The 20,554-nt window shown below is 45.3% G+C and overlaps 1 protein-coding gene across 3 annotated transcripts in view; it reads right to left on the bottom strand.

The window, feature by feature from the left end:
* CUL4B (cullin 4B) overlaps positions 1-20,554 on the bottom strand; it is a 581,072-nt gene that overhangs the window by 3,991 nt on the left and 556,527 nt on the right. For all 3 annotated transcript variants that reach the window (XM_069212058.1, XM_069212066.1, XM_069212075.1), the window contains one exon: positions 13,583-13,735. In XM_069212058.1, coding sequence (XP_069068159.1) covers positions 13,583-13,735 — 153 coding nt within the window. The remainder of the gene's footprint in view (positions 1-13,582; positions 13,736-20,554) is intronic.

Here is a 20,554-nt window from a genome sequence, read left to right as displayed (position 1 = left end):
TCCTCCAAGCAGAAGTATACAGCTCCAGCGCCGCTAGACCCTCACAGGGTATTTGCCGCACTCTAAAAATATTTGATTGATTGCTAGGAACTCCCTCACGTGTCGGTGGTGGGCGTTATGTGGTTCGGTGTCACATCCGTCCTGCCTCAAATGTGACGTTGGGACTCTTCTATATGCAACACCTCTGCACACTGACTGCAGTTTCTTTCTGATCTGTTTGTGACATAGGATGCGGAGCCATTAATCACAATATGTGAATGTGCATAAACTCAAGTTTGTAATCTTTTTAGATAGCTGTAAGAGTCCATTCCAGAGGAGGGTGGATCAGTGAGAAATCTGTTGTTAGTCTCTACTAAAAAAATGTGTTACTGATGGCAAAGACTTATTCTTCTGATAGAGACTTCAAAACACAGATTCCTCATCTTGTGAGCAGATACCAAAGCAGTACCTCCCTAAGTGGTGGATCTGCAAACTGCCTGACCTGCCAGACCCGGTTATCTAAGCAGGAGTGCTTTGTGAGCATACGGTAGGACGCACATGTAGCAACCTGGAATATATCTAAAACTGATACACCTCGTGCCAGTGGCAGCAGCCATCAATGAGGTTGAATGCACGCACAAGCCTTCTGGGGACTGCTTTATGGATAGCACATAATAGGCTCTAATGCATAAATCAATCTGCCAGGAGATGGATGTACAAAATTATATATTGGGAGAGGGTTCTATTTTTAACTGCTTTGCCCCCTTTTTTTTTTACTCCAGAGAAGTAGATGAAATGAAAATGTCACTTACCCAATGTACATCTGTTCGTGGCATCAGTCGCTGAAGATTCACATGTTGTGCATAGCCCGCCGTCTGGTGTTGGGTCGGAGTGTTACAAGTTGTTTTTCTTCGAAGAAGTCTTTCGAGTCACGGGACCGAGTGACTCCTCCTTTTGTCTCCATTGCGCATGGGCGTCGACTCCATCTTCGATTGTTTTCCCCGCAGAGGGTGAGGTAGGAGTTGTGTTGTAGTAATAGTGCCCATGCAATGGAGTGACTAAGTATGTACCTATTTAAGGTTTAAATAATATATTTACAAATGTACAAAGCTTAAACTAACTTCCGAACTGCTACAGGCTCCCGGGGAGGCGGGTGGGCACATGTGAATCTTCAGCGACTGATGCCACGAACAGATGTACACTGGGTAAGTGACATTTTCAGTTCGATGGCATCTGTCGCTGTAGATACACATGTTGTGCATAGACTAGTAAGCAGTTATCTCCCCAAAAGCGGTGGCTCAGCCTGTAGGAGTGGAAGTAGTTTGAAATAAGGTTCTTAACACAGCTTGACCTACTGTGGCTTGTTGTGCGGATAGCACGTGTACACAGTAGTGCTTAGTGAACGTGTGAGGCGTAGACCATGTGGCTGCCTTACATATTTCGTGCATTGGAATATTTCCTAGAAAGGCCATGGTGGCACCTTTCTTTCTGGTTGAGTGTGCCTTTGGTGTAATGGGCAGCTGTCGTTTTGCTTTAAGGTAGCAGATTTGGATGCACTTAACTATCCATCTGGCTATACATTGTTTTGATATTGGGTTTCCTGCATGAGGTTTTTGGAATGCAATAAATAGCTGTTTAGTTTTTCTGATGTTCTTTGTTCTGTCAATGTAGTACATTAATGCTCTTTTGACATCTAATGTATGTAGTGCCCTCTCAGCTACAGAATCTGGCTGTGGGAAGAATACTGGTAGTTCTACCGTTTGATTTAGGTGGAATGGTGAAATAACCTTCGTTAAAAATTTAGGATTAGTCCTTAGGACTACCTTATTTTTGTGTAGTTGGATAAAAGGTTCTTGTATTGTAAACGCCTGAATTTCACTTACTCTTCTTAGAGATGTGATGGCGATGAGAAATGCAACTTTCCAGGTTAGGAATTGTATTTCGCAAGAATGCATAGGTTCAAAGGGTGGACCCATGAGTCTTGTTAAGACGATGTTGAGGTTCCATGAAGGAACGGGTGGTGTCCTTGGTGGTATAATTCTTTTGAGGCCTTCCATAAACGCTTTAATGACAGGTATCCTAAATAGTGAAGTTGAATGGGTAATCTGCAGGTATGCAGATATTGCTGCGAGGTGTATTTTAATGGAAGAGAAGGCCAGGTTCGATTTTTGTAAGTGTAGTAAGTAGCCCACTACATCCTTTGGAGATGCGTGTAATGGTTGAATTTGATTCTGATGGCAGTAGCAAACAAACCTTTTCCATTTGCTTGCATAGCAGTGTCTAGTGGATGGTCTTCTAGCTTGCTTTATGACTTCCATACATTCATGTGTGAGGTTTAAGTGTCCGAATTCTAGGATTTCAGGAGCCAGATTGCTAGATTCAGCGATGCTGGGTTTGGATGCCTGATCTGTTGTTTGTGTTGTGTTAACAGATCTGGCCTGTTGGGCAACTTGACGTGGGGTACTACTGATAGGTCTAGCAGTGTTGTGTACCAAGGTTGCCTTGCCCATGTTGGTGCTATCAGTATGAGTTTGAGTTTGTTTTGACTCAATTTGTTTACTAGATATGGAAGGAGAGGGAGAGGGGGAAAAGCGTACGCAAATATCCCTGACCAGTTCATCCATAGGGCATTGCCTTGAGACTGCCTGTGTGGATATCTGGATGCGAAGTTTTGGCATTTTGCGTTCTCCTTTGTTGCAAATAAGTCTATTTGAGGTGTTCCCCAAAGTTTGAAGTAAGTGTTTAGAATTTGGGGGTGAATTTCCCATTCGTGGACCTGTTGGTGATCTCGAGAGAGATTGTCTGCAAGCTGATTCTGGATCCCTGGAATAAACTGTGCTATTAGGCGAACGTGGTTGTGAATTGCCCAGCGCCATATCTTTTGTGCTAGAAGGCTCAGCTGCGGTGAGTGTGTCCCCCCCTGTTTGTTTAGATAATACATTGTTGTCATGTTGTCTGTTTTGACAAGAATGTACTTGTGAGTTATGATTGGTTGGAATACTTTTAGTGCTTGAAAAACTGCTAACAGTTCCAGGTGATTTATGTGCAGTTTTGTTTGATGTACGTCCCATTGTCCTTGTATGCTGTGTTGATCGAGGTGTGCTCCCCACCCCGTCATGGAAGCATCTGTCGTTATTACGTATTGTGGCACTGGGTCTTGGAAAGGCCGCCCTTTGTTTAAATTTATACTGTTCTACCATAGAAGCGAGAGGTATGTTTGGCGGTCTATCAACACCAGATCTAGAAGGTGACCCTGTGCTTGTGACCATTGCGATGCTAGGCACTGTTGTAAGGGCCTCATGTGCAGTCTTGCGTTCGGGACAATGGCTATGCATGAGGACATCATGCCTAGGAGTTGTAATATAATTTTTGCTTGTATTCTCTGTGTTGGGTACATGCGTTGTATGATCTTGTTGAAATTTTGAATTCTCTGTGGACTTGGAGTGGTTAATCCTTTTGTTGTGTCTATTATGGCTCCTAGGTATTGTTGTACTTTGCACGGCAGAATGTGTGATTTTGCATAGTTGATGGTGAAACCGAGTTTGTAGAGGTTTTGTATGACCTGATTTGTGTGGTGTGAGCACCTTGTCAGTGAGTTGGTCTTGATTAGCCAGTCGTCTAGATACGGGAATACGTGTATTTGCTGCCTTCTGATGTGTGCAGCCACTACTGCTAGACATTTTGTAAAGACTCTTGGCGCGGTTGTTAAACCAAACGGCAATACTTTGAATTGGTAATGTATTCCTTTGAATACAAACCTGAGGTATTTCCTGTGCGACTCATGTATTGGTATGTGGAAATACGCGTCTTTGAGATCTAAGGTTGTCATGTAGTCCTGTTGCTTTAGCAATGGTAACACCTCTTGTAGCGTGACCATGTGAAAGTGTTCTGATTTGATGTAGGTGTTTAGTGTTCTGAGGTCTAGGATTGGTCTCAGTGTTTTGTCCTTTTTTGGTATTAGGAAGTACAGTGAATAAACTCCTGTGTTTATTTGTGTTTCTGGTACTAGTTCTATTGCGTTCTTTTGCAATAATGCTTGAACTTCTGTTTCCAGAAGGTCTGAATGTTGTTTTGATAAATTCTGTGCTTTTGGTGGTATGTTTGGAGGGATTTGTAGAAATTCTATGCAATAACCATGTTGGATAATTGCTAAGACCCAAGTGTCTGTAGTTATTTCCTCCCATGCTTGGTAATACTGACCTATTCTTCCCCCCACTGGTGTTATGTGAGTCACTGCTTGGTTGTAGGGGTTTTGGGGCTTTGAAATTTTCCCCTATTCCTAGGGAATTGTCCTCTGTATTGGCCCCGAAAGCCTCCCCTCTGGTACTGTCCTTGGTAGCTGGACGGTGTTGTCTGTGAGGTGCTGGCTTGTGTGGCCTGACCCCGAAACCCCCCTCTAAAGGTTGTCTTGCGGAAGGTGCTGTAAGTGCCTCTGCTCTGCGGGGAGTAGAGTGCGCCCATGGCTTTAGCAGTGTCAGTGTCCTTTTTCAGGTTCTCAATTGCCATGTCCACCTCTGGTCCGAACAGTTGTTTTTCATTGAATGGCATATTGAGCACTGCCTGCTGTATCTCTGGTTTAAAACCAGACGTTCGTAGCCATGCGTGCCTTCTTATAGTCACAGATGTGTTAATTGTTCTCGCAGCTGTGTCCGCTGCGTCCATAGAGGAGCGTATCTGATTATTAGATATGTTCTGTCCTTCCTCAACCACCTGCTTCGCCCTCTTTTGCAGTTCCTTGGGTAGATGCTCAATGAGGTGTTGCATCTCGTCCCAATGGGCTCTGTCATAGCGCGCAAGTAGTGCTTGGGAGTTAGCGATGCGCCACTGGTTTGCAGCCTGTACTGCGACTCTCTTTCCGGCTGCATCGAACTTGCGGCTCTCTTTATCTGGGGGTGGTGCATCCCCAGATGTGTGGGAGTTGGCTCTCTTGCGAGCTGCTCCTACTACGACGGAATCTGGTGGCAGCTGTGTGGTGATGAAAACAGGGTCTGTGGGAGGCGCTTTATATTTCTTTTCCACCCTTGGTGTTATTGCCCTACTCTTGACCGGCTCCTTGAAGATTTCCTTTGCGTGCCGAAGCATTCCTGGGAGCATAGGCAAGCTTTGGTAGGAGCTGTGGGTGGAGGAGAGGGTGTTGAATAAGAAGTCATCCTCGACTGGTTCTGAGTGGAGGTTTACGTTGTGGAACTCTGCCGCTCTAGCCACCACTTGTGAATAAGCCGTGCTGTCTTCTGGTGGTGAGGGCTTTGTGGGATACGCCTCTGGACTGTTGTCCGACACTGGGGCGTCGTATAAGTCCCAAGCGTCTTGGTCCTGGTCACCTTGGCTGGCGGTGGTGTGAGCCGGGGAATGTGATGGAGTTTGTGCTGGTGAAACGTTAGTTACAGGTGGAGGAGAGGGTGGCGGAGTTACCTTTTTCACCATTTTTGTTTGTGGTGCTTGGTCTGTTTGAAACTCCAGTCTCCTTTTTCTCCTAATTGGGGGAAGGGTGCTTATTTTCCCTGTTCCTTCCTGTATGAAAATACGTTTCTGCGTATGGTCCACTTCGGTGGATTGCAACTCTTCCTCAAATCTATGCTTTTGCATCTGAGAGGACAGTGATTGCTCCTCTGAATAGGAACCGGTAACTGGGTCGGTTGCGGCTCGTTTTGGCACCGAAACCCTGTCTGTACTCTTTTTCGGCTCCGAGGTGACTTTTTTCTTTTTTGGAGTCGAAACCTCTCGGCGTCGATCTTCCTCGGTGCCACTGTCTCGGCGTCGAGCCGTTTCGGCACCGCTATCTCGGCGTCGATCCTTTTCAGCAGCACTGTCTCGGTCCCGAGCAGGCTGCGTGCCGGTGTCTCGACCGGAGTCGGATGATCTCGGCACTGTTTCGGCCTTTTTCGGTGCCGACGGTCAGTCACCGAATTTATGGGTCGAGCCATGGCCTGGTGGCAGTGGCGTCCCCTGGGCCTTGTCACTTTTCTTGTGTGTTGCCTTCGACGTCTTACTCACAGTTCTTTGATCGTCAAATTCCTCGGAGTCCGATTCGTGGATCGAGAAGGCTTCTTCCTCCTCTTGTTCCTCGAACTCTCGGTGTGCTGTCGGCGTGGACGCCATCTGAAGTCTTCTGGCTCGACAGTCACGGAGTGTCTTTCGGGACCGGAACGCACGACAGGCCTCGCAAGTCTCTTCACTGTGCACAGGCGACAGGCACAGGTTACAGACCAAATGTTGGTCTGAATACGGGTATTTGTTGTGGCATTTGGGACAGAAACGAAATGGGGTCCGTTCCATCTGCGTTGTATGACACGCGGTCGGGCCGACCAGGCCCCGACGGGGGATCGAAAGCTACCCCGAAGGGCACCGGAGCTCTTCAAACTTCGATGCGGTGTCGATTCTATCTAAGCCGATGCCGAACGCAACAATACCGACGTAATCTTCCGATAGTTAGCTAACTTTCCGTTCCGAAACGCGGAGCGACAGGAACACGTCCGAACCCGATGGCGGAAAGAAAACAATCGAAGATGGAGTCGACGCCCATGCGCAATGGAGACAAAAGGAGGAGTCACTCGGTCCCGTGACTCGAAAGACTTCTTCGAAGAAAAACAACTTGTAACACTCCGACCCAACACCAGATGGCGGGCTATGCACAACATGTGTATCTACAGCGACAGATGCCATCAAACACTTGATTATCCTGTCGGTAATCCCTGGCCTGGTCAATGTAGAAACTTAGGGCCCTCTACGGCTCCATCCAGATGATGTAGCCATCCTTTCTCCTTGTAGAGGTGAGATGAGACAGTGCGTAGAAATTCGGCAAGGTAATGGATTGCCATATGTAGAAGGATGTTACTGCCTTTGGAAAGAATGCTTCTTTTGTCCAGAGCACCAGCTTGTCTATGAAGAATGTGGTGCATGGCTGTATCACAGACAGCACCCGAAGTTCGCAGACTCGCTTTGCAGATGTTATGGCAATGACGAATGCACTCTTTATGGTGAGGTCAAAAGGAAGGCTGTGCACTGGTCTAAAGGGAGTGCACATCAAGTAATTGAGTACCAAATTAAGGTCCGACTGCCGCATTCCAGCTGTGTAGAGGTTTGATGTTATGAAAGGGACAAGAGAAGACAAACTTCTCCCAGAGTCAAGCATAAACAGTCCTAGTGGATGGACTCCTAGCTACCCAGATGACACCAACCACTTTGGGAGGAAGGTCAAAGGCCATCACCTGTTGTTGCTCAATCTTCATGCATGGAGGTGTAGATTGTGTAGGGCTGGGTGCAGGAACCGGCCTTGCTGCTACAACAGGGCATTTTCCTGAAGAGGGCAGCCAGTTCAGACAACATAAGCTTGGTTATATGTTTCGGGTACCAGTCACTCCTCATCTAGTTAGGAGCAACGAGGATGACTTTAAGCCTGGTCTTACTTGATCTTTTTCAGTACTCTGTGCAGGAAAGGCAGGGAAGGAAAGGCATACACTAGTCCCGATCCCCAATACAAGCGGAAGGGCATTTCTGAAGGAGAGCTGCCTTGGAAACTCCAAAACAGAAAAGTTTGCACACTGTGTGTTCGATGTGGTGGCGAACAGATTGAGCCAGGGGTCTCCCTGTTGTAGGAAGATGGCCCATGCTGCCTCCAAATGCAACCACCATTGGTCATCCACTAGGCAAAGTTGTCCGAGTTAGTCTGGCCTTATGTTTAAAGATCCTGCCAGATGCCCTGATCGTTCAGGCGCAGTGCCACTTGGCACAGGACCCATGACCCTAAACCGGCCTGTTTGTTGCAGTGCCACATGGCTATAGTGTTGCCTGTAAAAATCTGCACCTGTTCCCCTTAAATTGTCGGATGGAACAACCTTAGTGCCAAGCAAAGTGGTTGCAATTCCATCAAATTAATATGGAGGTGAGTCTCTGCTCTCCACCCCTCCTAGAAGACCTTCCTAACCCAGCAACATCTGTCAGCTCTAGATGGGGTACAGAGAGGGGTCTGCCACTGGCCCAACTGCAGTTGGGCAGCCACCACTACAGGTCTTTCACAGTGTCCTTCAACACTTGAATGGACTAACAAGTCTCTTTGGTGCAGATCCCACCTGCAGATCCCGCATGTGCCAACTGGTGCGGTACACAAACAGGTTGCAGCAGGCCAAGAGGCCCAGAAGCCTCACAGTTACTCTCACTGAGAGCCAGGACAAGGGTGGAAATATCAGGATCATAGCCTGACTATCCTGGACTCACTGAGGTGGAGGAAAGGCCAGGAAGAGCATCTTATCCAGGATGCCTCAAATGAAGAGGTGCAATTATGAAGGAATCAAGTGTGACTTTGGCAAGTTGATGGAAAATCCCAAAGATGTCAACAGGTCAGCCATTGTCTGGAGGTTGCTGAACACTGCTTGAGGCGAGCCTGCCTTCAGGAGCCAGTCACTGAGGTATAGTTATGATTGGTATTCCCAACCTCTGCAGATGGGCTGTGACCACCAACACCACCTTCGTGAACTCCTGAGGTGCAAGGTCAAAGGGAAGCGCCAAAACCTGAAAGTGCTCTTTGGCTATCTGAAACTGCAGGTAGTGCATTTGGGAATGCATGACAGGGGATGTGGAAATAGGTGTCCTGCAAACCCAACTCCACCATTCAGTCTCCTAGAACCACTGCAGGCAGAAATTGGGCCAGGGTGAACCTCTCAAACTTGTACTTCTGGAGGAATAAGTGACTAGGGTGAAGATTTAGGATGAAGAAATAATGGGAGTAACAGCCAACCCCAAACTCTGATCCTGGCACCTTTTCCATGGCTCCCTTTGCTGAGAGATTGAACCTCTCCATGGAGTATGGACAAGTGGTCCTTCAGAAGGTGTTGTAGTGCTGGAGGCATATCTAGGAGATGGGACAGAAAAGGTAGAGAACAGAGCCGCCTTTCCTACCGCACGATATGGAGCACTATTTATCAGATGAGATGCTCCACCATCTGTGGAGGTAAAAGGTGATGTGACCTCCAACCGGGCGATAGTGCGTCACTAAGTGCAAATGAAAATGATTTTGTGGATGTCAGGCTAGGAGGTTGCACTTGGAGGCCTGGACACTAGGAGCATGAACACTATCAGTCTGTTTCACCTGACTTTCTCAAAACAGCGGAGATGGCTGTTGCTGCTGAGGGAACAGTTACCTCCGCTGATATCCCCTGCCAATGCCTCAAATGGGGCGAAGGTGGTGGGGAAACTGCTGAGCAGGCTGGCTGTGCTAGGACTAGGGAGTAAGCAGTGGCTTTGCTCTCTTAAAGCCTTTTTAAGGCAGAGTTACTCTTCGTTCCAATCAACCTAGAGCCTCCGAAGGACATGTCCATCAAGGACTTTTGGACATCTGAGGAAAAGACCATGGAGCAAATCCAAATGTGGCACCTAAGCACTACACTGCTCCCAACTGCTATACCCAGACAGTCTGTTATCCAGACCTGAGTGAGTAGAATAATTCAGTGTGTCCTGACCATCCAAAGTCAATGCTATAATAGTTGGATTCCCTCTGGAACAGGTGGCAAGATGTCTGCCACTCTGTTCCACAACACATGTGAGTACCTGCACAGGAGCAAAAGGTATTTATGGACCTAAGGACGAGACTGGCAGAGGTGAACATTCATTTGGTGAGTGACTCCATCGCTTTAGAATAAATTGGGGTTCAGACAAATGGTTGATGCTTCTATCACCAAGCTCTCTGCAGAGGAGAAAGTCTGGATCTCTCAAAGCAGGTCTGTGCCACCTCGCCACTTGCCTATTCACTAGGGGCCAAGATCCTGATTTCACTCGAGTGCTGTAGGAAAGTAGCCTCTTTCTAGCTTGATTATCTCCACTTTTTGCCTGTTTGTCAGTGTGTTTGACTGTGTTCACTGGGATCCTGCTAACCAGGACCCCAGTGACTCTGCGCTCTCCTCCAAAGTTGGTTGCTGGTAACCTTTTCTTCCCACAATGGGCATACTGGTCCCCCCCTATGTACGTCCCTAGTATATGGTGCCTAGGTGCTCAGGGCATTGGGGTTCCAGAGGATCCCTATGGACTGCAGCAGTTATTCGGCCACCCATAGGGAGCCAAGGCAAAGAGTTCTGCAGGCCTGCGATTGCAGCCTGCATGAAACGGGTGCATGCACCTGTTTTCACTACAGGTCACTGCACCAGGTCACAGTAATACACCCGTATAGTAGGCCCGCTCTGCCCAGTGGGCAGGGGTGTGTGGGAGGGCACCCCTGTACAAACTCCAGATCAATTTTCCCCAGACTTTGTAAGTGCGGGGACATAATTTTACACGTGAACTTGACATAGGTTCACTACCTGTGTCCAGCTACATAATGGTAACTCCGAACCTGGCATAGTTTGGTATCAAACATGTCAGAATCATACCCCAATACTGTTGCAAACATTGGAGGTTTGATTCCATGCACTCTGGGGACTCCTTAGAGGAACCCCAGCATTGCTACCACCAGTCTAACAGGGTTTTCCAGGCAGCCCAGCTGCTGCCACCCCTCAGACAGGTTTCTGCCCTTCTGCTACTAGATTTGATCAAGCCCAGGAAGGCAGAACAAAGGATTTCCCGCTCCCTTTGGAAAGAAGTGTGACTGGCTTGGGTGGAGTAGCCTCCCTATGCCACTGGTTTGCTTTGAAGGGCACATTTGGTGCCCACCGCGCATAAACCAGTCAACACCAGCTCAGGGAACCCCAGTCCATGCTCTGGCATGAAACTGGACAAAAGAAAGGGGAGTGGCAGGTGCGTCAGAGCCCCCCTCCTGATAGGTGCTTACCTGGTTAGGTGACCAATCCCCTTTCAGGGCTATATAGGTTCTCTCTCTTTGGGTGGGTCCTCAGATTCGGCTTGCAAGATTCCAGCAGGACTCCTCTGCAACCTCTGCTTTTACTTCTGGCCTCCAGAACAGCGACTGGACCCTCAAAGAACCTACAAGCTGCAGATCCACAAGGAAGACTCTTCTGCAACTTTGCTTCCACATCTCCTGCCAGCTTTGCAACATTTTCCCGGCTGTGCATCCTCAGAAGACTGCAACTCTTCAGCCTGCACAAGAAGGAGGAATCTCCCTTGGAGTGAAGGAGTCACTTCCCTGCAAGCAACCGCAGGCACGTACAGCAAGCAACAACCAGCTGCATGGATCTCCTCACATCTTGAGCTGCGTGGATCCTGCGCCACGGGTGATGGTCCAGAGTAGACCTCCTGGTCCTCTCTGCCAGCTGTCCAACTTTGGTGAAGGTAAGACTTTGCCTTTCCACGCAGGACAGTACCCCTGTGCACCGCACGTCTTGCAGCTGCAAAGGATTGTTTGCACCTCCTCCAAGGAATCTTCAGGCAACATGTAGCTCCAGCCCCAGCACTCCATCCTGCAAAGCAAAGTCTCCTGCAGCGTGGGATCCCCTTTTTTATAGCGCTGAGTGGGCTTCTTCTGCAACTCCTGTGTCCCCGTCCTGTGGGTGCTGCCTCTGCTCCTGTGGATTCTCTGCGACGCTGAGGGTCCCCTGTGACTCTCCATCCCTGGTTGAGTCCTCCTGAGCCTTGCTGGTCCCCGGCAGCACCTCTTTTCCACTAACTGCAAATTTGCCTTTGCCAAGGCTTGTTGGTGGAATTCCTGCACCAACACCCGTCTGAAATCTACCTTCCAGCATGGGACTTCATCTGCATCCATGAGGAACTCTTCTCCGGCTCCAGGGCTGCAGTGCGGACTTGTTCTTCATCACCGTTGACGAACTCCTGCATCCACAGCTGGGTGGGTAGTAGCTCCTACCCCTCCTGGACTCCACTGTGATTCTTGGACTTGGTCCCCTCTTACATGTCTTCTTTCTTCAGTAATACACTGCTGGTTTTCTTGCAAGCTTGTCTGGGTGTCTTTTTCTTCTTTTTGTCCTTTTGGGTGGTTTGGGGGAAAATCCAGTGTTTTACTCCGCATTCCTGGTCGCTGGGGGGATACTGTGTTACTTACCTCCCAGCTCTCCTCTACACATTTTACTTACCTAGGTGAGGGTACCTTATTCGCATTCCATTTGTTTTTTAAAGTATATGGTTTGTGCTCCCCAGGGTCAGTCTTGGTTATTGCTATTTTAACTCTTTTCTAACCTTTTCTATGCCTGTTTCTAATTACTAGTGTATATAGTTAGTGTATTACTTACCTCCTAGGGTGGGTTACCTTTCTAGTATTTTGTGGTGATTTGTTCCAAAAAATAAAGTACCTTTATTTTTGTACAACTGTGTGTTTTCTTTCATGTGTGTAAGTGCAGTGTAACTACAGTGGTATTGCATTAGCTTTGCATGTCTCCTAGATAAGCCGTGACTGCTCATCCACAACTACCTCTAGAAAGCCTGGCTTCTAGATACTGTCTACACTTCACTAAGAGGGGCTACCTGGGCCTGGTATAAAGGTGCAAGTACCTTAGGTACCCACCACATACCAGGCCAGCATCCTACAAGTGCCGACCAGGACATCCGTCAGAGCCTTATTAAAGACTGGTTTGTCCGGGGATAAGGACAAAACAGTCTGAACTGAGACTGATTAAACTATTATTCACAGAGTCTTACACTGGAGGATATATGATTAGACTTAAGGGGATAGGGCACAGCTGGACCCAGATCATTCTAAAGTGGGGTCATTCATTTTATCCCCCTCTGTTACACAAATCCAAAAGAAGTTTTCATCAAAGACGTCTTGTGCCCAGCATATTCAAAATTAGTATTTAAAATATTTTTAATGGAAGACATCAAGGGTACTGTCTCCTTGCATTACTATATTGTCACAAACATCTACCGAAGTCTCAACCTCATTGGACTTCTTATTTTTCATCTTACTTAAACTAAAGGTGTTAAGGGTCAAGCTTCTTCACTGCATACCATTGCAGTGCAATCAATTAAAAGTAAGAAAATATAATACTAACCCATCAGGGGACAAGACCCTCATTCTGCTTCACTTTTGGTCTGCACTTCTGTCCACAAAGTTTAGCAGGAGTTGAGGTAGGCCCACAGGAATGGCACAGACTCGACATGAGAATGCAATTCTCAAGGAGGAAACCGCTATCCTGCTGTCACACACTACACAGAGTGCCCACGAGACCTCTGTGTTCAACACCAACAAACTGTTCACAGTGTGGGCTCAGATTGCTTTTCCATTTTGTATCAAGTTGGGTACCATATGTAGAAGAAATAAAGAGCCTCACCATACCCCACAGCAAAATAGCAGGACGATAAAATGCGAAACAGAAAAGCAAATGACCTAAATTGTGATTCTTTAGCCTGAATATATTTCATAGATTAAAAGTTTCAAATGCTTAGAGTGTCCTGAGGAAAGCTGAAAATCCACCCGAATGTTTTGTTAATTCCTGCATTTTATAGTAACATTTTTTTAACAAACGGTAAGCACGCAAACTAGATGCGAGTCTTTAGTCCAATGGACTGCCATGGTTATCAATCAAAGTACTTTCCTGAATAATACAACCAAAGGCCCTCAAAGTACAAGTACACACTTTTACCAAGAAGCCAAGGCATGGTGAAGAGTTTTATCCTAAAGATAAAAATTACAAAGCATTTAACAAGACTTTAAAAAAAAAAAAAAAAAAAAAAAAAAAAAAAGAGAAAATCAGGAAAACGATTAACATACCTTAACTGGAAATTTAAGCTGGTTATACACCTCGGATACAAGAAGATTGTGGCTAAGTGTTTTCCTCATTTTCATGATTCGAACAATTGCAGCATCAATTTGATATTGCCGATCCTGGAATACTCTTTCTGTAGTGCTTGCCTGTTCTTCCACCTAGTGAACCAGCAAAATACCAACATATGGTAAAATATATGAATGTGTAAACTGCTAAAACATGAATATTCTGTATAATCACACTCAGAACATCCACCTTTGGAAGATTGGCTACTGAGATTTTGAGGTTCAGAGATCAAGTTTGTTGATGCCACTCACCCTAAGCGAGGACACCACCAGATTTAATTGAATCGACCTGGCTAAGCAACAAAGACAGATACAACCAATGAAATAATGGTTTATGTTTAAACCAATTATGAGTGTACAATGTTGTAAGCTAGTAGCTAGTGATAAGTGTCACTGACCAGCATTTACGAAAATCACAATCATGTCTGACAAGACAATGAATATATATATCTTTTTTCAAAGCAAAGTCAGAGACCTACCAGCCTCAGCCCATGTCTAACAGAGGAGCTTTGTCTGACTTTTTGCTCTCTCCTTTTCTTAGATTGCAACCTTCGTTTATGTTCTCTAGACACTGTCAGAGCCTCACTTGCCCTGTAGCTTGTTGCTCCTCTTCCAGTTCTTTTAGGCTTTCCAACTTCCCTTGTCTTATTCATAATGATGCTGCCCTTTGCTTCTGCTGCTTTTCTATTCCGTTTCACTATTTGGCTGCTTTTGCTTCCTTTATCTTGCAGATGCAGCTACTTCATTATATTTAATACTTTAAGTCTCTGTTTCTACGTTCATTTTATGTCTTTCCTGCAAGCTCTCCCATGCTCATTAGTCCTCCATCTCCACTTGACCATTTTTTTGCCGACCCTTCCTCCTGTTGCTTAATATCTCATATAAACTTACTCCTCTCATTGTCTGATTCGGTCTTACTTCAACCACCTGCTATTCTGCACTGATCTCTTGACTGTTGCTGTCTTTTGCCACATTTGCCTTATACGGCCATGAGGAAAAGAGCGTTTTTGGGTATCTCCAAATACAGTAAAAAAGCAACAACAAAAAGTTACTTACTTCAGTAAAGTTCTTTCCACTGGACACTACTTGCACATTCCTCACCAATACAATATGCCTTGGGTACCAGACTGGATACCGAGAATTTTTCAACAATGCTCCTGCACGCTGGCACATTGAGTCATTCAGCTCCATGCTGACTTCATACAGTCCAGGAAGTGATACAGCAGAAGTGCATATACAGGGAGTGCAGAATTATTAGGCAAGTTGTATTTTTGAGGATTAATTTTATTATTGAACAACAACCATGTTCTCAATGAACCCAAAAAACTCATTAATATCAAAGCTGAATATTTTTGGAAGTAGTTTTTAGTTTGTTTTTAGTTTTAGCTATGTTAGGGGGATATCTGTGTGTGCAGGTGACTATTACTGTGCATAATTATTAGGCAACTTAACAACAAAAAAAATATATACCCATTTCAATTATTTATTATTACCAGTGAAACCAATATAACATCTCAACATTCACAAATATACATTTCTGACATTCAAAAACAAAACAAAAACAAATCAGTGACCAATATAGCCACCTTTCTTTGCAAGGACACTCAAAAGCCTGCCATCCATGGATTCTGTCAGTGTTTTGATCTGTTCACCATCAACATTGCGTGCAGCAGCAACCACAGCCTCCCAGACACTGTTCAGAGAGGTGTACTGTTTTCCCTCCTTGTAAATCTCACATTTGATGATGGACCACAGGTTCTCAATGGGGTTCAGATCAGGTGAACAAGGAGGCCATGTCATTAGATTTCCTTCTTTTATACCCTTTCTTGCCAGCCACGCTGTGGAGTACTTGGACGCGTGTGATGGAGCATTGTCCTGCATGAAAATCATGTTTTTCTTGAAGGATGCAGACTTCTTCCTGTACCACTGCTTGAAGAAGGTGTCTTCCAGGAACTGGCAGTAGGACTGGGAGTTGAGCTTGACTCCATCCTCAACCCGAAAAGGCCCCACAAGCTCATCTTTGATGATACCAGCCCAAACCAGTACTCCACCTCCACCTTGCTGGCGTCTGAGTCGGACTGGAGCTCTCTGCCCTTTACCAATCCAGCCACGGGCCCATCCATCTGGCCCATCAAGACTCACTCTCATTTCATCAGTCCATAAAACCTTAGAAAAATCAGTCTTGAGATATTTCTTGGCCCAGTCTTGACGTTTCAGCTTGTGTGTCTTGTTCAGTGGTGGTCGTCTTTCAGCCTTTCTTACCTTGGCCATGTCTCTGAGTATTGCACACCTTGTGCTTTTGGGCACTCCAGTGATGTTGCAGCTCTGAAATATGGCCAAACTGGTGGCAAGTGGCATCGTGGCAGCTGCACGCTTGACTTTTCTCAGTTCATGGGCAGTTATTTTGCGCCTTGGTTTTTCCACACGCTTCTTGCGACCCTGTTGACTATTTTGAATGAAACGCTTGATTGTTCGATGATCACGCTTCAGAAGCTTTGCAATTTTAAGAGTGCTGCATCCCTCTGCAAGATCTCTCACTATTTTTGACTTTTCTGAGCCTGTCAAGTCCTTCTTTTGACCCATTTTGCCAAAGGAAAGGAAGTTGCCTAATAATTATGCACACCTGATATAGGGTGTTGATGTCATTAGACCACACCCCTTCTCATTACAGAGATGCACATCACCTAATATGCTTAATTGGTAGTAGGCTTTCGAGCCTATACAGTTTGGAGTAAGACAACATGCATAAAGAGGATGATGTGGTCAAAATACTCATTTGCCTAATAATTCTGCACTCCCTGTAGGTGCCTGGATGATGACGTCAGTTTAAAAAAAAATTCCCTTCCCGCACCCTCAGACACAAAGAACAACTTGGGACCTTTTTAGATGTCAAATAGAAGCCATTGCATAGAACGAGGATGTGGGAAGTGAGGACTGACGAGTCTGCGGTTTGAGATTGCAGAAACAGAGTTAGGTAAGGAAATTGACTTGCTCTTCTGATGGATATTTCTAATCACAGATTCCTCACCTATAGAATAGATTGCAAAATGGTATATCCCAAAGATGGATGGTCTGTGGAATGGATTTATACCAAAAAAGTCCTGCAAGAGTGAACGAGCTAAGTCCTAGTCTGAACTGGCTGTCACAGCAATAGTGCTTCAGAAAACATATGCACTAGTGCTGAAGTCGTCGCCTGGCAGATATGTAGGCACCCTATTTGCCAATGCGGTTGTAATGGTCTTGACCCTGGTTGTCTGGACTGTCACACCTTTCAGGGACTGTTTCTTCGCCAGTATGTAGCAGATGTTGATGCAGAGGACACAAACTGGGTCTTTTTCTGCAGTCAAACTCAACAAAAAGCTGATCGTCCACTGGACAGGGTTTGGTATGATCAATATAAAAACTCCAAGCCCTTTTGGGGGTCCAACCGAAGAAGCCTCTTCTCCTCTTTCAAAGGGTGAAGAGGATCTATGAACGCTAGTAGAACGATCGACTGACAAACACAGAAGGGAGTCAAAACCTTAGGTAACAAGCATTGGCAGGGCTAATTAGTCTCAACTTTGACACCAAATGGTTTTGCCAATGGTTGCTAGCTATGATGCAAAGTAGATGGCGGAGACAACTAGAAAACACATACTCTTGTGGACTGGTTAAACACAAAGAAAAAAGTAACACTTCAAGAACGAGCAGTGGAAGGACAAGTAATGCGTCCATGGTCGAGGGGAGTGACGAGCACAAAAAAAAAAAGAGGACAGAAACCCTACAAACACTAATGAATAAGCAAGCAAATGGGAGTGATGATGAAACCAAACCAACTTATGGTAAGCAGTGGGTGGACACCAAATCCAGTGTAAGTTAACAAAACACCTTGCAACAGACAGCGCATGTGCTGTCTTACGTGAGGCCTAAAGACAATCGCAATGAAGAAGATAGTTTTCAGAATCACTAGACCCAGTGGGCAACTATAAATAGGCTCCAAGGAAGCACACACATAAGAAATGCAAAGACCAAGTTAAGGTCCCTAACAGTGTGGGAGGGAACATGTGCCAAAAACCTTTAATACAGATTTCACAGCTGGTGACTGAAACAAGGTGGTTGCTCTGCCAAACATAGAAAAACCTGAAGGGTAGTCAAATATTTTACAGTGCCCACTGCAAGGCCTCGCTGAGCTAAAGCCAGAACAAACAAGAACACATCTGACAGCATTGCATGAAACGGGTCACTGTCCAGGGTACCAAATGAGGTTACCTATACCAGAGCAATTTTCGTGGAAGGGTGTCTGGCAGCGAGGATGATATCCACCACCTTATATGGCAAGTCAAAGTCCGTTGCTACTGGTCAATTCCCGGAGCATGGAAGTGTAAGTTGCAGAGGTTGGGATGAAGGACCCTGGCCTGCTGTTGAGGCAGGAGGTCCTCCCAAAAGGCTGAGTGTAATAGGTGGAATTCCCATGCAAGAGTCACTGACTTTTCACTCTCCTGGCTCAATCCAAGGCATTTAGAATGACTTGGGCCCAACTGTTCTTGATCGTCAGAACTAAGAAGGAGAGGTAAGAGTTGGAAGGCATATAGAAGTCTATTTTTCCATTCCAGCCAAAACTACTGATGAGTTCATGAGAGTTCAAACTTGAGAAATCGTTGACAGGGCTCATTCTTGACAGCGGCAAATAGATGTAAGCCATGCTCTCAACAGTGATCAAACATGCCATGTACTACCTCAGGATAGAGCCATCACTCATGATCTCCCAGGTGACGTCTACTAAGCTCATCTGATCTGGCATTCAGGAACCCAGCTAGGTGGTGGCTGACTATAAAAGTGTTCTCCCGCTCCAGCAGCCAACAAAGACGCAAAGCCATTTGACACATGAACCAGGAGTACACTCTGCCTTGCTTGTAGCAGTACCACAAGGCATTGGAGTTGCCACTGAGAACATGCACTTGATGTACAGCAAGAAAGTCTTTGGGGCCGAACGAAGGCACGCAGCTCAAGAAGGCTGATGTTGGGAGCTGGTTCTAAGCTGGAGATCAAGGGTCTCCTAACTGAGACCTAAGCCTGATCCAAAACATTGGACTTGTTGCTGCAGTATAAAAGCTTTGAATGCCATCATGTTGAGCATCACATCAATAAACAGCATCGCCTTAGTGGGGCACAAGTGGGACTTTGTGTAAGTTAAGTCCAAAAGACGTCAGGAACTGGCAGTCATCCAGAGGTGATCTATGGTTGACTGCTGCAAGCTGCCTTTATGAACCAGTCATTGAAGTATGGACACCTGTTCCCTTCAGGAGTGTGTTTAGGTTATGAGGGTAATGGCCATTTTTGTGATTCAGAGATGGGTAGTGCTTTGGGTCCTCAATTTTTAGGGTTCAGTGGTGGGAATGAGTTTAGGTTTAGAGGAAAGCTTTAGGTTTTTAAGAATTGTTTAAGTACTGGTGCACGGATTTGTTTAGGGTTCACAGGTGAGTTTTTTTTTTTTTTTTTTTTTAAAGTTATGAGGGCAATGGGGGATCTGTGGGGCTTGGTAATGTGTTGAGTTTTAGTGTTGATGGCAAAAAGGGACTTAAAGTTATAGGGACGCTTTAGGTTTTTAGAGTGCTTTTTTTTTCCCCATTCAAGAGTCTATTTTTTTAGGTTACACACTAGAGGGTTTTTTAGGGTTTGAGAATGGGTAATGTTTGGGGTCAATGGATTATTAGGGTTTGGAAATATTATTTGAGTATTAAATCCAGAAAAATATTACATTCTGTTACTACAGTTGTCGCGTAGACTCGGGTAGTGGCGAACAACAGAGCACTAAAAGTGGCGTCTGTAGAAGACGCGCTTAACTAATTTTTCGAGCTGGCAGCCTTTTAAGCAACAACAAATTGGAAGAGATAACTTTACTCTATGGGTTTGAGGCTGTTCCGGATGAAAGATTTAACCTGAGCAATAGCTTTTGCCATAATGTTATTGTCATTGTGATGTTAAGGCACTGTTTTTTGATGTCCTGAGGAGGCCAGAAGTAGAAAAGGCCGAAACACGTCAACTACAATGTTTGGAGGAATGTTTTGTTGGAATTTTGGAATAAACGGGATTATGAAAACAGGAATGTATCTCATATAAACATCAGCAAGAAAGGAATTCTTGATGGACGATAAACAAAACCCACATTACCTCATATTATAAGACTGTTTGCCATATAATGGCTTAGCAGCTTATATATATTGAATGACTTCAATGCTAAAAAGAATTTTAAAAAATTGTTTAATATCTCATGTTTGATGTCTTGTTTGTAAGAATAATTGTCTTTTGTTGTTGTACATAATATACATAGATTGTGGTATTGTTATATGTTAAGTGTTGTATATAGTCTATGAGAGCGAGATAAGGAGAGACAAAAAACGAATAAAGAGACAGGATTTGTTAAGAAAGAAATAACTTACAGTGACTAATTAATTTTTTCACTTGAGAGATATTCCTTCATATTTGTGCCCCCTGTACACCTTCTTGTTAGTTGCATTGTTGGCCCTGAAATAGTGGGGTTATAGGGCTTCCCCTACAGGTTTCATCTCTACCCAAGGGCAGGGATGACTGGGCAGCCGAGCGCATGACATAATTGTTTTCTCAGGGAAGCCGTGGTCACTCAGGTCTCATCCGTTTCTCTCAGTTACATTAGTCTCATATATACAATGACAAACAGAGGCAGTATATGTTTCAATAATGTTTTTAATGAAGCAACTGCATCTTAGAGAGCAAAGCATGAGCTGCAATAATCAGGACGACACAGCATGACAGTATTAAAATTGTGACAAGGAGAGTGAAGCATAAGAATAACACTACCATATTGTCACTACAGTCAGTAGACTAACTCCTACCTAGGCTATGATAGAGCACAGCGTGTTAAGCTCCAATTCTGCCCTTCAGGTTCTCCTGGGA

This window comes from Pleurodeles waltl, chromosome 2_1 (assembly GCF_031143425.1).
Source record: "Pleurodeles waltl isolate 20211129_DDA chromosome 2_1, aPleWal1.hap1.20221129, whole genome shotgun sequence".
In the NCBI taxonomy this organism is placed as follows: Eukaryota; Metazoa; Chordata; class Amphibia; order Caudata; family Salamandridae; genus Pleurodeles; species Pleurodeles waltl.
The sequence above is the reverse complement of the archived record's forward strand: the minus strand, read 5'-3'. Positions and strand labels throughout refer to the sequence as shown.